Consider the following 23,447-nt stretch of genomic DNA (forward strand, 5'->3'; position numbering starts at 1 on the left):
ACATTATTTCACATTATACAGATATCACATTATTTTACATACAATTACCCATTTATACAGTTGGGTTTTTACTGGAGCAATCTAGGTAAAGTACCTTGCTCAAGGGTACAACAGCAGTGTCCCCCACTGGGGATTGAACCCACAACCCTCCGGTCAAGAGTCCAGAGCCCTAACCACTACTCCACACTATTATGGCTTCCGGTATATAATTTTGAGGTTAAATAAAATATCTACATTATGTTCATATTTTATTATTATTATTATTATTATTATTATTATTATTATTATTATTATTATTATTATTATTATTATTATTATTAATTTTTTTTTTTTAAATGTCTTAACCCTAAAATTCTAGGCAATGCAAAACTTTTGGCCACAGCTGTCTTACCACCGGTCCACAAAGATGGGCCGATATGAGTAGGTTTGACCATCACACAATCATAAAACAGGATTCTCACCCAACCTGTATCATGTTGACCATCTTTCTTTCTTTCTTCTGCTAGAGAGGTTACTGCTGTTCCAATGAAGCCAGTCCTCTACTACCAGCTGGCTCCTTACAAGAGGCAGTACGAGAAAAGCAAGACGCTTCTCTAGGGCCTTCACAGAGAAGCCCAGGAGATGCACACAGGAGAAGCCTGTACTCAGAGGGTCAGACCCAGGAGATGCGCACAGGAGAAGCTTGTACTCACAGGGTCAGACCCAGGAGGTGCGCACAGGAGAAGCTTGTACTCACAGGGTCAGACCCAGGAGATGCACACAGGAGAAGCTTGTACTCACAGGGTCAGACCCAGGAGGTGCGCACAGGAGAAGCTTGTAATCGCAGGGTAAGACCCAGGAGATGCACACAGGAGAAGCTTGTACTCACAGGGTAAGACCCAGGAGGTGCGCACAGGAGAAGCTTGTACTCGCAGGGTAAGACCCAGGAGATGCGCACAGGAGAAGCTTGTACTCACAGGGTCAGATCCTCTGCCTCTTGCCGCATCACGCTGACACGGCTTTTCTTTGGTAGAACCGGAGAGTTCTGGTCTGAAATTCTCTGGTAGAACAGCATGTAGGCGTTCCAGTATCGTCTCCGCACATCAGGGTAAGGGTTAGCTTTATATACATATAAACAAAAAAAAAAATGGTGAACAGCTAAGGAGGAGGAGAACTACTATGACAGCAAGATGATAAAATATTAATGCATGGTGTTTAAAAAGGTCAGCATGCAGTATGTAGCTACAAACTACACGTGGCTGGGTTTGCCCCAGACCCTTGCGGTGTTTGATATTTGTGGAGCACATGCAGGACAGATTACTGGAGGCAGCTACACAAGAGTCAACATGGCATCTGTTCAGACAGGCAAGCTCCTCTATAAGACACCCTGTGCCCTTGTGCACACAGTTAGATTTCTGCTTCCATTTTCTTAGTATTTGGAAAAAGGTACTTCTTGGTAAGATTTAAATCATTTCCAGTACTTACATTGATCGTAGACTTTGGGTCGGTACTCCCCTCCAAAACATTCATATTCCAAAGTCTCATCATTCATGTCAAACTCCTCCACCACATCGTCATTGAATTTGTACCACTTCCCTCTGGCATTTCCCCTGGAGGATTACAAAAACATATACACATTTGTACTATTTCACACATTCTCTAAGAGGTTTATGTTTAAAGTTTCATCAGACCCCTTCACATGTATTTATTCAAGTTTACAGTAGATTTACAGTGCAACCTCTATTTAATTGTAATGTGACACTGACCAGTAATTATTACCATGTGTCTCTTAAATTGCGGGTCTGACTCTGAAAAATAAAATAAAGCACTCAGTGAGAGATTAAGAGGAAAGTAAACCTCCTGTAACAGCACAGCAACACAGCTTGAATGCACAAAGGATGGTTAACAGATGTCCAGCAACAAGAGCTGGCTTTGCATTAGACGAATGGCAAGACTGCCCACAGGGCCTGCATTAGACAAGACAGGCCTGGTGAGTTAACAGTACAGGCAGTCAGGATTTTCTGAAACCTTTAGAATTGTCCCATATGTGCTTTGCTTGAAAAGACTTCCGTACACAAGATGAGATGATCTGATACATTAATTTATTACTATAATTTGTATTTATCTTTATTTGTATAATTTCTTTTTTTAAATGACTGGTAACCTGGGAAACTCACTGAGCTACATTGAGTGTGTTTTTCAATGGGGGACAGAGGCAGGTAATTGCAATCCAACATGTATTGAATAAGGATTGTGGATTGCGAGTGAATCCCACTCACCGCCTATCCTTAATGAACGAGTAATAATGCCCAGCATGCGCCTGGCCGCTGTGCACGACCACCCCGACGAGCTCGTAGTTTTCAGATATGGTGACTTTCTTCCGTGGGGAGCCGCCCTGCTCCCCACCGCGGCCGTTTTCCCCGTGTTCTGAAGTGGAATCCTGCCGGGCCATTCCGGAAACAGTGTAGGGTTCCATGTTGAGCACCCAGGGGAACTGGAAACACCACAACACCACATTAAAGGATGCTATGAGAACTGTATTATTTGTATTAACATACAAGTCTTACATTAATGAATTACTGTAAGTAGTTTCATATTGGATGTATTGTTATTTACTGAAAATTAATACATACATACATACATACATACATACATACACACACACACACACACACACACACACACACACACACACACACACACACACACACACACACACACACACATATATAATTATCTGGTTTAGGAATGGTTACTTTACCTTAATCTGTTCATCATATTTAATGGATCGGCCGCTCTCCCAGTCAAAGCCAAACCTCATTAAGTGAATAACCAGGACACTGGGCAGAGACTTGATGCAGGTGCGTTTTACTGTTGTACGCTGAAACACAGAAGGGATTCATTTTAATTCAGAGGAGCCATTATCTTTAAAGTTCCCGTCACGCCACAAGGACACAGAGCACAATCCATTACACACTGCAATAGCAAGGGTGGTGCTTTATCATCTACTGTGACCTTCACCCTGGCAAACCTAAGCCCCCCCTGCGGGAACTCCCGTCCACGGTCGGCAATGGAATATCCTGGACTCGAACCTGCAACATCCAGGCTATAGGGCACATCCTGCACTGCACATGGAGTGCCTTTACCGGATGCGCCACTCGGGAGCCCCGGCCTTTATTTTTGTGTTACCACTTCCTCCTCTACTTGGAGTACTACCCTAATATGAACTTTACCTTTTCTTTGCACTTTTCACAGTAGTAGGCGTTGCTTCCCTCAAGCACTTCACCTCTCACAAACTGATCTAAGGAGATCTCTAGACTCTGGCATGAGGTCACCCCTAAATTCAGAGCCATGAAGGTTTCTTCACGTTCATACCTGCAGAACACAAATTACATCAAACTACAGCAGATGAGCAAATGCAATCCATATAAATAGCTTTAAAATGTATTGTAAAGAAAAAAATAATAATTCCAACTCAAGTCCAATAAAATCAAGTTCAGTTATCTGAGAAAAATAAAAATGGCAATGCTTATTATTTTTGACTTGGATTCACTTTTATAAATGATAGAGCACGGATCGAAAACTACAGCACTAAGCATAAAATACAGCATTAAATCACTTGCTACATTTTATAATACCTCTCCCAACGACAGACCTCTGTTTCACAAGCAGCTCTTACCTGTGTGGACAGTCTTTACAGATCTTCTGATCTGAGAAAATGCCTTGGAAAGTGTTCTTGAAAATCTGTTCCCGATTAATTTTCTGATGAAACAAAAAAAAAAAAAAACACAAGCTTCACAGAATCACCTTTATGTTTTAATATATGATCAAAGGCCACAAGCACCCAAGCATTTTGAATTCACCAACGCTTTTTTTAAATTAATTTCCAAGTCACAAAAAATATACTGGGATTTCCCAATACTATGTTGGGTGGCATTGTCTCCTTATAATATGATAAATAAGGAGATCACCCCAAGACATTAAAGTCAGCTTTTAAAGCAATACAGTGGATAAGCACGACCGATAAACAGCTAAGTGGCAAATCACACCAGTCAGTACGGCTCAGTATTGAAGAAATAGCTGCTCATACCTTTAAGTGTTCATCCAGCTGATCCACAAGGCTGGTGAAGAATTCATAGGCATCCTGCTGTTCTCTTACAAACAGCTCCTTGTTCCACATCTTAAAGATCTGAGCAGAATCAAAATAAATCAATCAAATCACAACAGAAAACTCCCAATACTAATACTAAACCTGCACACCTATTTTGTACAGAGTATAGAACTTCAAAAATGTCTTGAGATAATAATATGACTAATTTTTTTTTACAACTTCTTGATCTATAATAAAATATTTAAATGGCACAATGATTATTAGGGTATCTGTAACAAGTCTGTGTAATGCACATTTCTTTTCTGGTTTTAAACCTCCAAGGGCTTCCCTGCAGATTGTAAAGTCAAGGTGGTGGTGGGGTGGGGTACCTTCCAGAAGTTCTCAGGCACGTAGTACTGCAGCTTGCTCTCCATCAGGTGCCCAAACAAAGACTGCACCTGGTAAAACACGCTTTCCTCCGGATTCTCCGTGTCCTCCTCAATCGTCAGGAAGGCCTAAGAAAAAAAAGTACACCAGTATCAAAATCATGTATGCTGTCATTTTACAAACAAAACTGATATTTAACGAGAATAAATCATTCTGCCTCCACCTAGTGGTTGACTAGTACAATACAAGTTACTAAAATGTACCCTTAGAACCTGCAAACCTGAAACGTTTTTAACAAATCATTAAAAAAACCATGCACGTTGTCACTAGTGCAGATTGTATACCTCACGTATGGTGTCAGCCAATCAAGGGTCAGAGTAGAATGGTCATTGTCCTAAGGTAAATGCCCTCAAAGTTCATGGGACTTCAGAATCCTGAAACTCACCCTCAGGGCAAACCTTATTAGGCCATCCAATCAACTGCCAGGACTAAAAGCCAAGGAATAAACAGTAATCTTTAACTGCCTCAATGCTCAAGGCAAAGTTACAGTAGGCAGTCCCAGTCTGTGAGACTTGCCCATTACATGGTATATTACCCTTACCTCTGCAAGACCTGGCTGCATGTAGAGCTGCTGAAACACTGCATTCATGTAGCAGGTGGCTCCACCGTTCTTCAGTCCAACAAAACCAGAGCTCGAGCGACTATCCACAGGAGGCAGGTACTAAAGAAAACACAAAACACCAAAGAAATCAATAAAAAGGACAGGTTGTGTGGGGGATGAAGTGTAATAAAATGATCTATTTATTTATTTTTATTTCTAAAAAAGACATTAACTGCTGCCAAATTACCAGCACAACCCACGAGAATGTGTTTAATATTAACAAATGTTACCCGAAACAGGCTAACAGTGACAGCTAGAGAGACCATGTAAAAATGGTCTTTATGACCAGGTGATTGAACGTAAGCAATATAATAACAGCCGAGAGGCCACAATACAAAGGTGGTTCTTCTATGCATGTGGCTTTAAAACAAGTTTGAATCTACATACATTGGAGAACCACATCAGTAATATAACTAGCTTCCTAAAAAAAAAAAATAAAAAAAAAAAATAATAATAATAACACAATAAATTAACAAGTCTGCTTCCTGGGAGAAAATAAAAACAAATGGTGCATGACAGAAGTAAATCTTTGTTTGTTCCCAACTCCTGGTAGTGATTCTTTAGCCAGCCTGTGTCCCTCGTCAGGTGTGTACTCACATCAAACTCCTTGGTGAGCGCAGGGTCTGCCTGGTGGTGCATGGACAGCAGCTCTCTGGTGATGAGCTGCAGATTACCGAGGGAGCTGTCCGCCAGCATCACCAGCACCTCGTAGGCAGCCAGGCGACTGCTTACTGTGTTGCACCTGGACAGAGGCAGAGACACAGAATCAGCCTGTCATCTTATTAAGTCTCAGTGTGGCATGCTATCACACTCAATGTTATACCAAAATTCAAATGCCTTGGTGTCTTTGAAAAAACGACACAAAACAAAACATTCGTCTGCCTTCTATGCCAGGGGTGTCCAGTCACGGTCCTGGAGGGGAATTCCACTCCAGGTTTAAGAGGTAAAATGATAGTTAAGGGTCTGGATGGAGGTTTAATTGGTTCAATTGAACAATTTGAAACAGGGTTGGAACAAAGACTAGGAGTAGAAGGGCCAACTTTGGTCACTCCTGTTCCATGAACTCTACCAGAAAGACAAAAACACTGCACATTAACTGTTTTGCTTTTTCAAGTATGTATGTCTAGAACTTATATACCAGAAGTATACCTGGTTCGATAACTCCTACGTTTAATTCACAGAGACTGATGAAAAGCAAAATAAAAACATGAGAAAGTCTACATTCTCACTTGGGGTGGAAGTCTTGCTGGCTGATAGACGAGCTGCCCGTGGGGTTGTTGCTGTTCAAAATAATCCGAGAGGCACGGAAAAGAAAGTCATCCAACAACTGCTGGATCAGAGAAGGACCTGCAAGAGGAAAAAAAATGCATGTGAACATTAGAGCAGAGGGCAGTACTAACCAAGTCTGGTTTCACAGCATCTGGATTAAACCATGTAAATGAACAGGCGCACACACATGGGAACTGCAACTGCTTTGCCCACGGAGTTGCTCCTTGAGCTCACCAGAAAAGCCTTTGGAACTAGAAGGTTGCAAGTTCAAATACAAAAAAAAGACTCCCTTGTGCGAGGCACGATTGCAGGAATTGCCACTCCACAGCGTTCTATTTTCTTCATTGAGGTATACTATAAAGATATTATAGTTCTAACTGTTCTATATTTCAGCTATTTTTTTTCATAACTGCTTATGCTGCTGTTGATAATACACAGGGTCTGGAAAGTGACCTACCCAGCTGTTCTTTGTCGTTTCCACACAGGGATAAAAGGGTTTTGATGAGTCGTAAATGGCCAGCCTGCAGGATGTTATCAGCTTCACTCGTCTCCAGCTCCGCGGACCACGTCGGCTCAAAGTTATCTAACCAGTTTATCTCATCTTCCAGCATGGCAGCCGGGCTGATCTGTAACTGCTCCATCTCTGTTGCTAAAAAGAAGATGCTGGTTAGCAGAGTGTGGAGGCTGGAGAGGGAAACAATATAATCAATGCAAAACCGAAACAGAAAATATATTTTAAAAATGTAATGCATGCACTTACAGGTCAAATCATCAAGTAACTGGCACCTCAAGTCAAAGTACTCAGCACATTGAGATAACAGCCTGCAAAAAAAACAAAAAGATTTATAAAATACAGAAAAAAAAAGGAAAAAAAAATGGCAGCGTCATTTATGTACTACAATCAAAACTTTCAATTTTTTATTTCAACATACAGCAGTTGAGTAGACATCAAGAATATATTTTTGGGAAATAAAAAGTGTGAAACAACAAATAGCAATAAGACCCTCCACACCGGGTGGTGGTGCTAGTAAAACTGCTCTCTCCGGAACAGCTTATGTTCTTGATGCAAGGTTATGAAACAGCTCAGCATCGCTGCTCCTGCAGCTTACCTCTGGTTGATGCCTCTCATGATGCTGGTTGGTGACCACAGGGGTAGCTGCGCGGTCAGCACCACCCGTAACAAGAACAAGTTGGGTTTATGCAGGTCTGGATAGACAGAGGTGTCCGTCTGGCTCAGTGTGTAGAGCTGGTCACAAGCCACACTGCGGATCTACAAAAGAAAACATTTAAAACACAAAGAAAATGACCCTTCTTAAGGTCTATTCACAAACAGGCGAGATGCGATTAGTCCTGTGATAAAAGGACACTTCTGCTGCGACACTGGCTTTCACACCAGTGGAGACAGGCGCACGCAATGTGATTGATAACCCTGTTATAGAGCTAATAAATATGTAGAACACAGAATAGCTTTTTGCAGAATGCTAATTTCAGTAAACGTAAACGAATCATACACACCAGCTATATCCAGTCTGCTGGAAATGGACTCCCAGATAGTTTATTTTTTTTTGTCGTGGCGCGGTGGGTCACACTACACATTCGCTTGTTGTATTGTGTCTGGTGTGAACAGACATTTTACACTACAGTTACAGTAAATTGTGTTCAATTGGTTGTCTTTAAAATACACATTTCACAGTAGTTTGTTTATTTATTTATTACCAAGAAGAAATGTGATTTGAAAAATTTCCACTGCAAGGGCCATCCCAGTGACATCACAGAGCACTTTCTATTATCACATAATTTTCTTCCACCATTGTCAAAGCCTATCTGCCATTCCATCTATCTGATCTATTTATCATTTACTCACTGGCTTCATCCATTTAGAAATACTAAAATAAACTACAGACGTGCTCAAATTTGTTGGTACCCCTCCACAAAAAACAAAGAATGCACAATTTTCTCTGAAATAACTTTAAACTGACAAAAGTAATTGGCATCCACCATTGTTTATTCCATATTTAATAGAAATCAGACTTTGCTTTTGATTTTTTATTCAACATAATACTGTAAATAAGAAAACAAATGAAAATGGCATGGACAAAAATGATGGGACCGCTAACCTAATATTTTGTTGCACAACCTTTAGAGGCAATCACTGCAATCATTTTCTGTAGCTCTCAGTGAGACTTCTGCACCTGTTAACAGGTAGTTTGGCCCACTCTTCCTGAGCAAACTGCTCCAGCTGTCTCAGGTTTGATGGGTGCCTTCTCCAGACTGCAAGTTTCAGCTCTTTCCATAGATGTTCGATAGGATTCAGATCAGGACTCATAGAAGGCCACTTCAGAATAGTCCAATGTTTTGTTCTTATCCATTCTTGGGTGCTTTTAGCTGTGTGTTTTGGGTCATTATCCTGTTGGAGGACCCATGACCTGCGCTTGAGACAGAGCTTTCTGACACTGGGCAGAACGTTTCGCTCCAGAATGCCTTGATAGTCTTGAAATTTCATTGTGCCCTGCACAGATTCAAGGCACCCTGTGCCAGGCGCAGCAAAGCAGCCCCAAAACATAACCGAGCCTCCTCCATGTTTCACTGTAGGTATGGTGTTCTTTTCTTTGAAAGTTTCATTTTTTCGTCTGTGAACATAGAGCTGATGTGACTTGCCAAAAAGCTCCAGTTTTGACTCATCTGTCCAAAGGACATTCTCCCAGAAGGATTGTGGCTTGTCAATATGCATTTTAGCAAATTCCAGTCTGGCTTTTTTATGTTTTTCTTTCAAAAGTGGAGTCCTCCTGGATCTTCTTCCATGGAGCCCACTTTCGCTCAAAAAGCGACGGATGGTGCGATCAGAAACTGACGTACCTTCACCTTGGAGTTCAGCTTGTATCTCTTTGGCAGTTATTCTTGGTTCTTTTTCTACCATTCGCACTATCCTTCTGTTCAATCTGGGGTCGATTTTCCTCTTGCGGCCGTGCCCAGGGAGGTTGGCTACAGTTCCATGGACCTTAAACTTCTTAATAATATTTGCAACTGTTGTCACAGGAACATCAAGCTGCTTGGAGATGGTCGTGTAGCCTTTACCTTTACCATGCTTGTCTATTATTTTCTTTCTGATCTCCTCAGACAACTCTCTCCTTTGCTTTCTCTGGTCCATGTTCAGTGTGGTGCACACAATGATACCAAACAGCACAGTGACTACTTTTCTCCATTTAAATAGGCTGAATGACTGATTACAAGATTGGAGACATGTGTGATACTAATTAAAGAAACTAATTAGTTTGAAATATCACTATAATCCAATTATTTATTATCTTTTCTAAGGGGTACCAACAAATGTGTCCAGGCCATTTTAGAATATCTTTGTAGAATAAGCAATAATTCATCTCTTTTCACAGCTTCTTTGCTTTATTCTATGACATACCAAAGGCATGCAAATATACATGATAAAATAGCTTTTAATTTCATCACTTTTCAGGAGGAATGAAGCATTATTTCAATGAGCTGTAAGGGTACCAACAAATTTGAGCACGTCTGTAAATTCAATATCAATCCATAAAACATGATGATTTCAGACTTACCTCTCCACTGGGTGATCCAAGAAGAATATCAATAATGAAATCACTTACACAAGGCAAGTTATAAAAGGAACCTGGAAATAATTAAAAAATACAACATTATTGTAACGTTTAATACAAGAAAGTAATAAAATAGCACTCACAAATGGAATTTCTAGTCTTAATTACACATATAACTAATCCAAAACACAGTACTCTTTACTGTTTGCATACAGTATTGATACACTAAATATTTTTTGCAGAAGCAAGGTACTGTACAAGACCCACAGCGCTTATCAACACTAGGTTAAACCCCCCTCCTCCTCCCTCAATGCCTTTTAGAAGTACTATACTGGACAAAAGGTTTTGGACAGACAGCTCTGCCTAGAAGAAGCAGTAACAAGACAAAGGCTAGTGTTGTAACTCACCTAACTGCTGGCAACGTAGCTGCAGACAGGTAACCAGTAAAGACAAGGCTTCTCGGGCAATGATAGTGTCTTTGATGGACACACAGTTCTGTTTCACACAGATCCCAGCGTGCAAGGTCGTCGGCTCTCCCTCACTCCCAGAGCTGCAGTTACTACCTGAAAAGGCCATTTCCGTGTAATTACACGCTTATTTCCACAGCACAGTTACCATGTGAAAGTAGGAAACTTTGGTAGTTACCCAGTTATTAACAATATGTACGCCCTGTAATCTATGCGTTACCGCAATGCCAGCCACCCAGAAAGAGTTCCACACTCAAAAGGTGTTTTAAAAAAAAAAAAAAAAAAAAAGAATTTTAAAAACATTTTAACCTCATTACAAAACATAACATCCTCAGAAGTTATTTTTTTTGTCTTGGGGCTGATCGGTTTGTTTTTCCTGCCACAACACTGGAAATGTACTTCCCTTGTTAGAGTGAACAGGACTCCTCCTCTGTCTTGCATTTGCTTTACATGCTGTGCATAAGAATCCTCAAGGGCTCAGGTGGACTTACTCAAACTTCTTTTAAAGTTCATACAGTTTAAAACAGCCCTTCCTGGATTTACCTGTGCTGCTGAGGCGATTGCGCACCCCCAGAGGGAACAGGGAGTTGGTGCTCTCTCTGATTGGCTGGCTGCTCCCCACCAAGTCAAGGCGCCCAGACGCAGCTGCCCAGGTGAGGCGCATGAAGCAGGCCACAGTCGAGGTGAAGTCATTCACTTCCATCGTCTAACAAAACACATGGGAGACACTTACTCATGAGGGTAAACCAGTAAGTCAACGCAACAATGGTTTAGGCTAAAGCCAGCATTAATCTTATCTGTAGAGCGCAGTCAAATTAATTCTGGACTGTATTAATAAATAATAATAATAATAATAATAATAATAATAATAATGCACTGGTGGCCACCATCATTCACCATCATGCTAGGACTTTTCTAAAGACAGACACAAAAAACAGTAATGCTTAAAAGCTTTAAAGTAATTAAGGTCAATTGTGGCGTTTCTAGATGCACCACAGCTGCAACATGCTACTTCTATCACAACAAAAGTTTGTATTTCATTTTAGAGGACTATGATGCAAACTTAACACCCTGGCTAGTGCTTTGTCATGAGCTTGCTTGCTGTAAGCACTGGCTTTAGAAATACAAGAAACTAAATAAATAAAAATGACAAATGTTTTGATTAGATGTCTTTTTAATGTCTACAGCACTAGCATCAGTGACTTTGCTGGAACTCTCAAAATGTGAAGCCCAAAGGCACCAGTACACTCACCTGAATGGCTACTCGTGCAGCCGGTATGATCTCCTCCACCCTGATCGACGACCGGTCTGACATGGACATCTGCCGGTAGGAGGATTTCTCAGGGGTCCCACCGAAGGACAACTGTCGGCTGTTCTGTCGGCTGGCGTTCCGGAACGGCCTTGAGGACAGTGCGTCCACACCGTCCTTTGGCATCACCTCGTCCAGAGAACTGGGCATAGCCTGGCCCACCAACAAGAACCTGCACCCCATTGCAAGAACACATAGTACATACAGGGTTCACTTATGAAGAATTTAAATTAAAGGCTAAAGGCTTTGCGATTTTCTTTTTTCAATGCCGTTAACTGCATTTTCAAGCTACCCGAAATAGGAGTAGAGGTAAAGGGCTGGGTCTGCAAACCAGAAAAGGCAGCAAAACCCAGTGGACAGGGGAGGTCATTGCTAGGCTTTCACATCAGGTCACAAAGTGCTGGAGTGCAGTTATAACTTTTATGAAAAACTTTGCATGAGGTTAATAATAAACAATGAATACTTCAAAAGTTTTGAACTGCTAGTACCTTGCAAGCTGCAAGCAAATGGAGTAAACGCCCTGCCTGGTTTCATAGTCCACCTCTGAAGGAATAGAGTCCCTCTGCATGACATTCACCACTAAACTGCAAGCAAAAAATAAATTACACATGGACTGGTTAATACATGCACCGGGTATCAAATGCATGTACAGTGCTGAAGAACATTTCCCTTACCTCAAGCCCCCTGCTTTGAGAAAGTTCTCACAGAAAGATTTCACGCTGGTTTTTGCCATTTCATCATCCGTCGTTGGCATCAATTTAGAACTGAGGACCTGCAAAAAGGGATAAAGAATGCTTTGATGTATTTAAAATTACTAAAAGACATGAGACACACAGTCCTCCAATATCTTTATAGAACTTGGACAAAAGCAGTAAGTACTTGCACATGCTTGGTTATGCAACTATAACCAGAGCATTAACACTAACAGAATGTGTGTTATTTATTTCAGACCCCATTAAGGTCTTGTTTTCTACTAGCGGAAATTCTATTCTATTTTATCAATACTGTTTTACGAATTAATACGAACATGGTCTTTTTGCCACCGAATACGTTTCAAGCCCTCCCAGCACTGCTACATAAACAAATGGTGGTTCTGTCAAGGGGCGATGCCAGTGCCACTACCTCTAGATTGTAGAGCACTCTGAAGGTTGACATGCCAGGAGCGGAGGAGCAGAAGAGGCTCTCTAGAATGGAGGAGGCACTTTGCTGGTGCTGCTGCTTTGAGGACAGGGATGGGGACTTTGAAGCCTGAGATCCCGACGCCACTGTAAACAAGGTTTTCTAAAAAGAGGAGAGAGAAAAAATACATTAAAAAAATAAAAAACACACTGCACTAAGCAAGGTTATATGTAATAGGAAAGATTCATAAAAATGACCTACTTGGTGACTCCATACGCTTGACTCTTTGGGGACAAAGTTATCAAGAGCATCCTGAACTTCGGGGTCCGTGGGAATCAGCAAAAGTAGTTTCCGAACTCGTAACGTTATCCTGCAATAGTTAAATAATACAAAACACATTTAGAGGCCTGTGCAAAATGTAATGAAATTAAGCATTTAAGCAGAGGAAAAAAAGGCAAATTAATTATAAAATCATGAATTTACTGGTTGCGTTTAATTGGGTTTTAGTTTTAATTTAATGCTTAAATTATGATTTCAAATAAAAAAATACAAATAAAAAAGAGACCTTGCAATATCCCAAAGCACCCACCTCGGCTCGTCTAAGTTGGCAAGTTGGTACAGCATTTCAAACACATTGCACACCAGAGCCATCACCACGCCAGGCAAAGACTTCTCCTGAATGCAATTAGAAACACACTTAAATCTAGCACACTGACAGCCGGTTTCACAGCCCCTGATCAGCACTAATCAAGGACTATGTGATGTTAACTTAGTGCAAGGTAGTCCAAGATTAAGACTAAAACCAGGGATTGTTAAACCAGCCTTACTATGTTGTCACTGTGAATAGTAGAAATGCATACATTTTTCTCTGAAACTGTTTGTGCTACAATATTCAAGATCAAAATCGCCTACATATAAAACTACATTCATGAAATAATTAGCCAGCAGGTTGTCAAGAGCACTGCATGACGTCTGTCTCTGCAATCTCTCATCGTTGGTAGATTAGTGTATTCAATTCATACACCCCAAACGAACAGCGAGGAGACTTGGTGCAAGCAAAGCGCAGGGAGTATGCCGGTGTTCCTGTCCCAGTGCAAATTGGATAAAAAGAGACATTGCTTCCTTAAAACAATTAAATAATGTCGCTCTAAACCTCTTCTTGTAAGTAAATACAATAAAAATATATTGAAAAGGTGTCCAAGACCGGTGTGCCTTTACAAGATGTATGACGGTCGAATTTGGATCAGCTGCTGTTGACATGCTGCAAGGCAGAGAGTTCTGACTAACCAGCTGCAAGGCACAGAGTTCTGACCAACCTGCTCCAGGGCGTAGGCAGAGTTGAAGACGCTGCTGCTGCTGGCAGAGGTGGAGGAGTCTGCAGAACTGCCGGAGGGAGTGCCCGTCCCGGAGGTCTTCACTGTCAGACCCTGCTCGTCCGAGAACCCCAGCTGGTTCAGCAGCTTCTGATCTTTATTCATTGTTAACTGATCAAAGAAAAACAAACACACATGTAGTCAAAATGACATGCGCAATACATCGATTGGATTTTTTACATTTATGTTGTGTACAGGGGAGATTTAACATCGCTGTGCAGTCAAGGAGTTTAACGATGGCTGAATTGAGATCATTAAACACCCCCCCTACACACACACACACACACACACACACACACACACACACACACACACACACACACACACACACACACACACACACACACACACACACACACACACACACACACACACACACACACACACCAGTGACTCTGAACTTCTAAAAACTAAAAGCAAGCTTTCATGTGACAGAACATATTGACTTTACACATTTACCTACCACGCTATCATTAGCAAAGATCTGGACATTATCCACAGGACAATTTAACTGCTCTGCTATCTTCCACCTGATGCTCCCAATGGTTTCGTTACTGTGTGCCTGTGGGGAAAAAATGTAATAATTACAAAATATACACATTTAATTATGCAATCTGATATTATTATTCATTTACCATTAAATACAAAAACCTGTAATTAGCGACCTTCAATGTATTCAATGCTAATCACTTTAATTTGGTGGTAAAGATACACTGCAGTTAAAATCAAAAGAAGTGAAGAGCATCTGTTGCTTCAAGATCCTAATTCCATATCACATATAAACACACCAGCGTACAGTCTCAGAAAAGTGAACAGGCCAACAGTTAGGTACACTCCAGTTATTGCCACAGAATTGGAACAGATCAATATCCACTGCACGCATTTACATGTACATAGCATTCTACAAGGAGCAACTCTGCTGCAATGCACTGACAATTTATTTATTTATTTTTTTTTCACAAATCAGATTAGTCTTTCTAAGCAAGTCAGGCTGTACCTCCAGCGTGAATGTGTCTTTGGTGGACTCATAGGTGACATGCAGGGTCACAGGATGACCATGGAAGGAGGCGCCATGAGGTAGGATAGTCCGAGGAACAGAATACAGATCCTGCAAGGAAGAAACATTGCAGGGTTAGAGGAGGCTTCTGCAGAGTGAGAGAAGGGAATAGCAAGACTCCCCCAAAAAATGAATGTGTTTAGATTGGTGTATGGGTTCTATCCATAAGGAAGTCAGCAAATTCACATAAAACATGTTTTTATCAGTTTTGTAAACTCAAGATAAAAATGGTTTCAGTATTTCATATGGAAAGGTTTAGAAAAAATATTTAAAATAGAGGAATCCTCTTATTTTGTCATGTTATGTTGAAATAAAAACAATGGTAAAATAATTCTACGTCTGTTCCTGTGCACAAAATTGTTTTATTTTTTCTTACCTCTATAGTGAGAACGTATCGTTCTGCAAGTAACAGCAATCTTTCAATTATTATAATTTTTGTAGACCTGCAAAAAAAAAAAATCTTACTTAATAAGTGCTTATTATATTCATGCAATAATTGTCAGGTTGCAATGCCATGTAATGTAGGTAGTGTTTTGCAGACTCAACACATTACCTGGAAGGTGACTGCACAGACGTGGCTACTGTGGGCATGGCTGTAGCCGTCAGCATCTTGGTAGCCCTGGTAACAGCATGAGTAAGAGTAGGGCCCCCAAGGGCTGAACTGGCAGCCTTAAAAACACATGCTTCTGGTTAAATGGTTACAGCAATGCATACATTACAACTTCAGAATTCCACAGCAAGATCCTTAAGCCCCATCTCCTTTGCAAACATGTCCTGGGTAAGTCTGTTAACAATGATGATTACATGCTATATAAGCAATAACAATTACATGAAAAAAAAAACACAATACCCCCCCCCCCCATAAAAAACCCTTTTAGGCGCAGTTCACAAACTAGATGGTTAATCTTTCCAAGAATGAGTTACTGCAAAACTTACAATTAAATGTTCATAAAAAATAAAAAAACTCACCTCTAATCTTTTGTAGCAATCTGCAATGAATTTCTTGTGTAGGGACACTGAATCCTGGTAGGGAAAAAATTAAAAATGTCATTTCCACGCCACCACATTTAGTTTTACTGTTCATATTTAACACGGAGGTCCATGCTAACTCATAAAAATAGTCCAATATTATTTTCTCCCTGAGATATATCAAAGCTTTAAAAGGTATCTCATTCAGAGCATAGCTGCCCATAACAGCCACAGCTCCCTATTCAATAAAAGGGCCGTCAGAATTGCCGTACATGTTTAGCAAACACTCAATGGTGCTACATTTAGAAATACTTAATTCAATGACAAACTCTCTGAAGACACTGAGCAAGACATCTAACGTTTTTTCATTGAATTGATTCCGTTTATTTTACAATTTCAGTCCCCATATAATAGACTAGGTTTTTTTTATCCATCCCCATATAAGTTGGCCATGCATGAAAGTACATATAATTATGAGAAGTCTCTTCTTCCTCACATTGCCCCCTCAAAACCCGCTGACAGCCACAGTGCCAACAAGGGGGAAGAACAGTTTAACTAGCCCCCTTTCCACTGATGAAAGTTACTGAAAGCAATTTACCTTTCTCATTTTGGGATTCAAGTTGATGTAGCTGTAGGTAATAATCAGCTGGATTGCTTCGTTGGCAATTTCTTCATCTGGTGACTCCATAGCTATCCTCCAGATAAAATCCATCCCTGCCAAATCCAGCCTTTCTACAAACTAGAAAGCAAGAAGCTGGCTTTTAAACACCCATCGATAACAAACTGTGTCACTGTAAAGACTAAGCCAAGCTCAAAAAATAGTCATGAAAATATGCTCATAATAATAATAATAATAAAAATCATCATCATCATCATCATCATCATCATCATCATCATCATCATCAATGTTTTTAAAGTCACTCATCACACCATTTAAAACACTATGTTGTTCATGTTGGATGCACTAGTGTTCAAAACACACTTTTTCCAAAAACTTCCACATATTTATTGGATTCCAGTCAGGGAGCCAACAACTTATGCTGGATAACTTGCTAATTACCAATGCATGTATCTGAGAATGTTTTCAAATTTTATTTAGAACACTCTTGTTTTCAGTACTTTGAACTGTTAACTTTCAGCTTCACTGCAACACACAAAAAAGTGAACTCATACCAACTGCGTTCCTTGTCTTTTCAAACGATGGTCAGACAAATTCACACTCTCAAAGAAGGTCTTGAAAAGGTTAAACCCTAAAAACAAAACAGAGGAATACAGATACAGCTTTAGGAGACTTCTGTGTTGGCATTAGCTACTGAGAAAGCTGGAGCAGGAAGACATCCACCCTCGCCATTGCTGTCAGCTGATCACAGACATGTCACACAGTGTAAGTTGTCTATTCATCTCTGCACTCTTAACAGGGTTTTCAGGACACTCAAATTCATTCATCTGTTTAAATGTTAACTAACTTATGTGGCACAATGAAACAGAAGTGCTTTTATTGGTTAAGGCAAAACACAGAACCACCAATTGTGTAGCAAGATACAACACAGAGAAACGGATAGAAGGTATTCCGGCTTTGAGAAATAGTTTAATCTTAACAAAAACAAAAATCAAGTTGACATGTAGTTGGATATCGGTTTTATTTCACATTTCCTGCAGGGATGTGCAAGCGGTAGTTGGCTCGTACCATTCATGGTGATTTCGTAAGGCTCCAACTTGAGGATTTTCTCTTTGAAAAGCTGCTGCTGGACATCGCCCTCCAGATCATGCTGTCCTTTTGTAAACCACTCAAAGCACATCTGAATAAACATGAGGTAGATCAAAAAATCAACTGTTATTCCAAATGCACAGCCCCAAACAAAAAATATTCAGCAAAGATCGGCGATAGTGCAGGTCCATTAAAAAAAAAAAAAAAAAAGACCTGCCAGTGCACATCACATAAAACTATTTCTACACTGCAGACCTCTACAAAGATAACTCTGAACATCCTCCTCCTGGATATTAGTTACCGCCCATATAGGATAAGTCACACACGTTTAAATTGTCCTTTTTTATGTAACTCTGCATGCATAAGTATATGCACTGCAATTGTCAAATTATTAATTTTCATGTGTAACAACGTAAATAAGCTTGTTTTGAAAAGCAATCTTTACCTCTCGATCAAGTTCACAGATATCCATCCCAGACACCAGGCACTCCCAGATGTCCTTAGCCCTGTTCCATACAAGATACAAGCTGGCCTCTTGGAGGAAAAAAGCCATGAATCTCAGATGTGCTTCCAGGTACTGCAAGGGAAAGTCAGACATTTGGATATAATCATCCCATTTTAACAGAAGATGTCAAGAGACCATCAGTTACATAGAAAACATTTATGTTTGCACATGTCATGCGTGACACAATGCATGCATTTCCATAAATAAATACTGTATTTATTATTAATCATTAGAAAGGTTTAATAAATACATATATTTGAAAACATGAGAAAAGTTCTGTTTGACTTTTTATTAACACTCAAGCTCCACGAAGGAGGAAAAAATACTGAACTCCTGCAGCCTTAAAAACCAGGTCTACAATCCCTAGTAACAAGCAGGAGACCTCACCACAAACCAATACAAATGACCACTGCAGATTATCCAAGCACATAAAACAACAACACTACCCTGTAGGAAATGAACAGATGTAACATTCTGTGAGGTCTGCTAATTACCTCTAGGTCCTATCGATTCATCAGCGTGCTTTGCAGGTTCCGCTCTCATCTTACCTCTTGATAAGTGTACCTGCCGTCCACCAGCGTGGATCCAGACAGCCCCCCAGGGCCTGCCGCAGACAGGGCGAGCCTATGGCAGGAGACCAGGCTGCCTGTTATCAGCTTAACGATTTCGAAGTTCTTCTTCAGATCCTGAATGATGCTCTGCTGAGAGCAACAAAGATTGCCACAAGTTCTGTTTTTTTTTTTTTTTAAAAGCTCTACTATAAAATATACACCAATTTTTCCAGGAATTAAAGAAACAAAATGTACAACACCAACACTAACAATAACAATAACAAAGCACACTCATTTTAGATGCATTGGAGACAATATTGGCAATGTATTAGTTTACAAAAATCTGTATTATTCAAAAGAGGTTTCTTTAATCCAAAAAAGGAGACTTGTTGAAAATAATTCCTTCTGCAAGACAAGGTGTCACTCTGGCTTGGCCGCTGTCCTGGTCCTGGAGAAGTGCTTGAACAATACAAAGCCTAAAGCGCTCAAAGCTAAAAAATGCAGGACCACAGCTTTACTTTGTGTATCACCGTAGCAGTATTCAGGCTGCAACAAAGACTACAACGACAATACACACACAGACAGCAATGCAGTACAATCAGCAGATATGCAGGGCTGTATGGTAATTAAACACAGTGTTAGAAACTCAAACTAGACCTGCACAAGGTCTCAGGACTACCCTCATTAAAAGTATACCGTTAACACGATCAAGGAGCTTGTGCAATCAAAGTTCGAAATCCTGACCTGCTGACAACCAGCTGCTGTTCCCTTACCTTGTCTTGCTTCTGATAGGTCTGCTTGATGAAGGAGCGTGTGATCTCATGGAGCTGGCGCAGGGCCGGCACAACCCAGACCGCCTGGGGGTTACTCTGCTGGGACGACTGCAAGAGAGGCAAAGGAGAGTGAATAGTGAAGACAAAGAAAGACATCTAGAAGCCAAGAGGCTTGTTCCACAGTATTCCTTTGTCTTAAGGTCTGCTCCGCCATTTAACAAAAAAAAAAAAAGCAGCAGCGAACTAAAAGCTTGAGGAGGGCTTGCCTTCCAAGATTCCTCAAACTTGCAATTGATTTCATTTCAGACTTCTTATGCTCATTATTTTACTGTAGTGGCGTCTAAAAAAACAACATACAAAACAAGAATTGTCAAATGGCCCAATAACTGGCATAATAAAAAAATCTAAATAAAATCAATGGGTTAAAAAAAAAAAAAAAGATACTCCCCCACCAATCAGGCCCCACGTTATTTCATTGGAGTTCTCTTGCAAATTGAGTGATTGGAAGCTATTTGTACAGTATACAGTACAAGTAGACACTGTACCCTGTTTGTTTTATGTATTCTTACTTTTGAAATCGAACCTGGTTTCTTCTTGCCCCAGGAACCCGTTAGAAAAGAGACTTGTGTCTCCATGGGCGTTTTTGTTTCCTCCTGAATTAGTATCTAAAAAAATAAACTTAAATGGCATTTAAATGCTTTCCTTTGTCCTTATACTGTATATTGGTTTCATCCAGGTGACCACAACAAGGAATACAAGTACACATTTCACCAACAATAATGAATACAATAAATAAGTTCTTAAATGGCAAGGAAATTAAAAACAATGCACACCTTGTTATGAGCATATTCATTTCCTTTTACCAAAGCTGAAAAGCCAGATCACCCCTTATGAAACCAGCCATCCCTTATATCTGGAGATATGTTTTAAGATCAGCAGAAACAGAAAGTATAGTCGGTTTATTCTCAATGGCCCACCTTCTTGATGTCCTCAATGCACTTGATGATGTAGTTCCTCTTCACCGTCTCCTTGACTGCGTAGGCGTCGCTCAGGATGGCAAGGTGCTCCTCCAGGGCCTGCTGCACCAGGCTAGTGGGCAATGTCGGCAAGTGGGCCAGCTCCCAAAGAACCTCCAGCACCTGAGGGAATAGCAAAACAACACCAACTGGATGCAAGAACATCGTCCGATTCCTACTACAGCGAGTAAACCAACTCTGAAAACTAGGATTCCTGGGAAAATGTTCTTATTTCTGTTTGCCATTGTGAGTTTGGTTCACAACTGACAGTTTTTCCACTTAGTTCTCTGTGGAATAAGATGATCATTCAATTATCTCTGAAATGCAACTTAAAAAAAAAAAAAAAAAAAAGATTTAATTATTTTCTTAAATGCAGTATTTTACTGCACAGTTTTGTTTAGTTATACAGAGTTAGTATTTGATAAGCATCTTCCAAGACCACATGTTTTTCTTTAGCCACCCTGACCAGGCAGTGCAGGGGTTGATCTGCATCTTCTGCTCCAATTTCCTACCTTTCCAGTGGTGGCCTCGGAGCGAGCCTCGCGGCCAATCCGCCCAATGAGGCTCAACAGCTTCTGCCGCACCCGGTCACTCTCCATCTCCCAGCTCTGAAAGGGACATTTCTTGTGTTAGTCGGGTCAATGATGAAGAGGATTACACAAGAGACTTACTGGCTATTAAAACGTTGAGCAACTAGGAACTGTTTTTTTATTTGTGTACTACAACAGTAGAAATCTATTAATAAATGACATTCAAAATTGGATTGTTGCTTGCCAAGGCCATATTGGCTATAATGCATTCAATCTGTAAAACACACAAATCTAGACTACTGAATTTTTTATTTTTTTTAAATGAACAGAACTAGACTAGGTTAACATTAGGAATGAAGTTTAGGTTTCACATCAAGCGCTTAAAAAGGGACCACATAGGTATATATTTAGGTTAAGTAAAAGTTCAGAATGGGTTTTAGCAACACATATGGTCCAAGGCAAACTATACCTCCTGTCACTGAGATTTAATTGTAACCTACCTTCTGAATTAGAACAAACAGATGGCTGAGCTGATCAAAGTTGAACTTCACAGCTGCTGCAGCAATGATGGTGTGGATATTCTCGATAACAGTGGAAGACTGTCCAGCCTGACCGGAAGGAAAGAAAGGAGAAAAATAAAATAAACTATACATTGCCCGGAACAAGCAAACTTTGCGCAGAAAATATAACAATCAATAAAAAAAGAAAGGAGGATAGATATGTTCTCCTTAAGGGGTTAAAAAACAAAACAAAAACACAGCATACAGCAGATGTAAACCTCAGTGATTGTTAATGTCTAAATGCCTATTGATTAAACTATATACAAATACATTCTCTAACAGAACCATGAAAATAGATCCATAAACACAGGTTAAGGGTATAAGCACTGGATTTATTCCAGCAGTAAAATTGTTATTTAAAAAAATATATAAATACATCATAGGAAATCACGTTGTTTCTAAATAAGCACCCTTTTCAGCATTTGCAAAACCTGTTTGTTCTTTCTTTTAAAAGGGACAAAGGGGATGAGGGGAGGATATTCTGTAGTATTTGGTAAAATGCAAAAACAATTAAAGATGTAACATGTTTAATGAGTACAATAACGCTGCAGTGTTCAGAGTCGTTTGTTTTTAGTTTTTAGGGCAGCAGTGTGGCGTAGTGGTTAGGGCTCTGGACTCTTGACCGGAGGGTCATGGGTTCAATCCCCAGTGGGGACACTGCTGCTGTACCCTTGAGCAAGGTACTTTACCTAGATTGCTCCAGTAAAAACCCAACTGTATAAATGGGTAATTGTATGTAAAAATAATGTGATATCTTGTAAGTCGCCCTGGATAAGGGCGTCTGCTAAGAAATAAATTATTATATTATTATTATTATTAGTTCTTTTGCTATTTTTTGTTTCATTTAAGAACTACTTGGTCTTTGGCACAAACATTTCAGAAAAAAAAAAAAAAAAAAAAAGTTTGGATTAGCTGTTAACCCACCTGTATTCTCCAGATTTTAGATAATTCATCCAAAGACAGTTTACTCCCCAACAGCTCGATAATTCCCTTTATTCGATCACAATACTGTGCCTGGTCAATATTCCCTAGAATTAGAAGAGGTTGAAATATACAATTATTATTATAATTTTTTTTTAAATTCAGGTTATCACCCCTTTCCACTTTATTACAAAGACTAAAACAGAACACCTGAAGTAAAGAATTTAGCTGCAAAAAAAAAAAAAAAATTTAAAAAGTACCTTCCAGGGCTATTGACAGAACTGAGTTTTCAACCAGCCAGTCCAATAACTTATCAGTGTCGATGGCATTCTTCACCGTCTTGGCCACTGTACTGTCTTCTATCAACTTAGTAACCTGCACAAAGACAAAACAATAGCTGAACTACTGTATCTAATACACAAATACAAATCAAATGACTGTCATCTGCCAATTACAAAAACTAGAAGAATCATCACTAGCAACAAGAGATGTAGATTTCCTCTCAATCTACATACATACATCCATATATATACTACACACACACACAATAGCCCAGGGATAAAAAAGTGAAAAAAAAATGTTAATTGAATCGTGACCTACATCTTTAATCAGCTCACTGCAGTTCTGAACTACG

The 23,447-nt window shown here is 40.0% G+C and overlaps 1 protein-coding gene across 4 annotated transcripts in view; it reads right to left on the reverse strand.

Moving 5' to 3' along the window:
• The window catches only part of LOC117416814 (ubiquitin carboxyl-terminal hydrolase 24-like), a 49,972-nt gene that overhangs the window by 13,652 nt on the left and 12,873 nt on the right, over positions 1-23,447 (reverse strand). Inside the window, exons 11-51 of one of the 4 annotated variants that reach the window (XM_034028208.3) lie at positions 23,074-23,188; positions 22,817-22,920; positions 21,833-21,940; positions 21,315-21,410; positions 20,764-20,925; positions 20,356-20,451; positions 19,787-19,894; positions 19,011-19,160; positions 18,403-18,534; positions 17,937-18,048; positions 17,423-17,499; positions 16,848-16,988; positions 16,250-16,303; positions 15,834-15,949; positions 15,657-15,723; positions 15,221-15,331; positions 14,687-14,785; positions 14,167-14,334; positions 13,440-13,525; positions 13,112-13,220; positions 12,854-13,012; positions 12,406-12,503; positions 12,220-12,315; positions 11,675-11,903; positions 10,966-11,128; positions 10,363-10,518; positions 9,959-10,029; positions 7,496-7,656; positions 7,147-7,208; positions 6,844-7,035; positions 6,347-6,464; positions 5,715-5,859; positions 5,058-5,177; positions 4,459-4,584; positions 4,070-4,168; positions 3,659-3,741; positions 3,213-3,354; positions 2,741-2,860; positions 2,259-2,473; positions 1,465-1,589; positions 957-1,098 (exon numbers count right to left, since the gene is read on the reverse strand). In XM_034028208.3, the coding sequence (XP_033884099.3) occupies positions 957-1,098; positions 1,465-1,589; positions 2,259-2,473; positions 2,741-2,860; positions 3,213-3,354; positions 3,659-3,741; positions 4,070-4,168; positions 4,459-4,584; positions 5,058-5,177; positions 5,715-5,859; positions 6,347-6,464; positions 6,844-7,035; positions 7,147-7,208; positions 7,496-7,656; positions 9,959-10,029; positions 10,363-10,518; positions 10,966-11,128; positions 11,675-11,903; positions 12,220-12,315; positions 12,406-12,503; positions 12,854-13,012; positions 13,112-13,220; positions 13,440-13,525; positions 14,167-14,334; positions 14,687-14,785; positions 15,221-15,331; positions 15,657-15,723; positions 15,834-15,949; positions 16,250-16,303; positions 16,848-16,988; positions 17,423-17,499; positions 17,937-18,048; positions 18,403-18,534; positions 19,011-19,160; positions 19,787-19,894; positions 20,356-20,451; positions 20,764-20,925; positions 21,315-21,410; positions 21,833-21,940; positions 22,817-22,920; positions 23,074-23,188 (5,033 nt within the window). Of the gene's footprint in view, positions 1-956; positions 1,099-1,464; positions 1,590-2,258; positions 2,474-2,740; positions 2,861-3,212; positions 3,355-3,658; positions 3,742-4,069; positions 4,169-4,458; positions 4,585-5,057; positions 5,178-5,714; positions 5,860-6,346; positions 6,465-6,843; positions 7,036-7,146; positions 7,209-7,495; positions 7,657-9,958; positions 10,030-10,362; positions 10,519-10,965; positions 11,129-11,674; positions 11,904-12,219; positions 12,316-12,405; positions 12,504-12,853; positions 13,013-13,111; positions 13,221-13,439; positions 13,526-14,166; positions 14,335-14,686; positions 14,786-15,220; positions 15,332-15,656; positions 15,724-15,833; positions 15,950-16,249; positions 16,304-16,847; positions 16,989-17,422; positions 17,500-17,936; positions 18,049-18,402; positions 18,535-19,010; positions 19,164-19,786; positions 19,895-20,355; positions 20,452-20,763; positions 20,926-21,314; positions 21,411-21,832; positions 21,941-22,816; positions 22,921-23,073; positions 23,189-23,447 lie in introns of all 4 variants that reach the window. The other 3 variants (XM_059035118.1, XM_034028207.3, XM_059035119.1) reach the window with 3 other exon arrangements.

This window comes from Acipenser ruthenus, chromosome 12 (assembly GCF_902713425.1).
Source record: "Acipenser ruthenus chromosome 12, fAciRut3.2 maternal haplotype, whole genome shotgun sequence".
In the NCBI taxonomy this organism is placed as follows: domain Eukaryota; kingdom Metazoa; phylum Chordata; class Actinopteri; order Acipenseriformes; family Acipenseridae; genus Acipenser; species Acipenser ruthenus.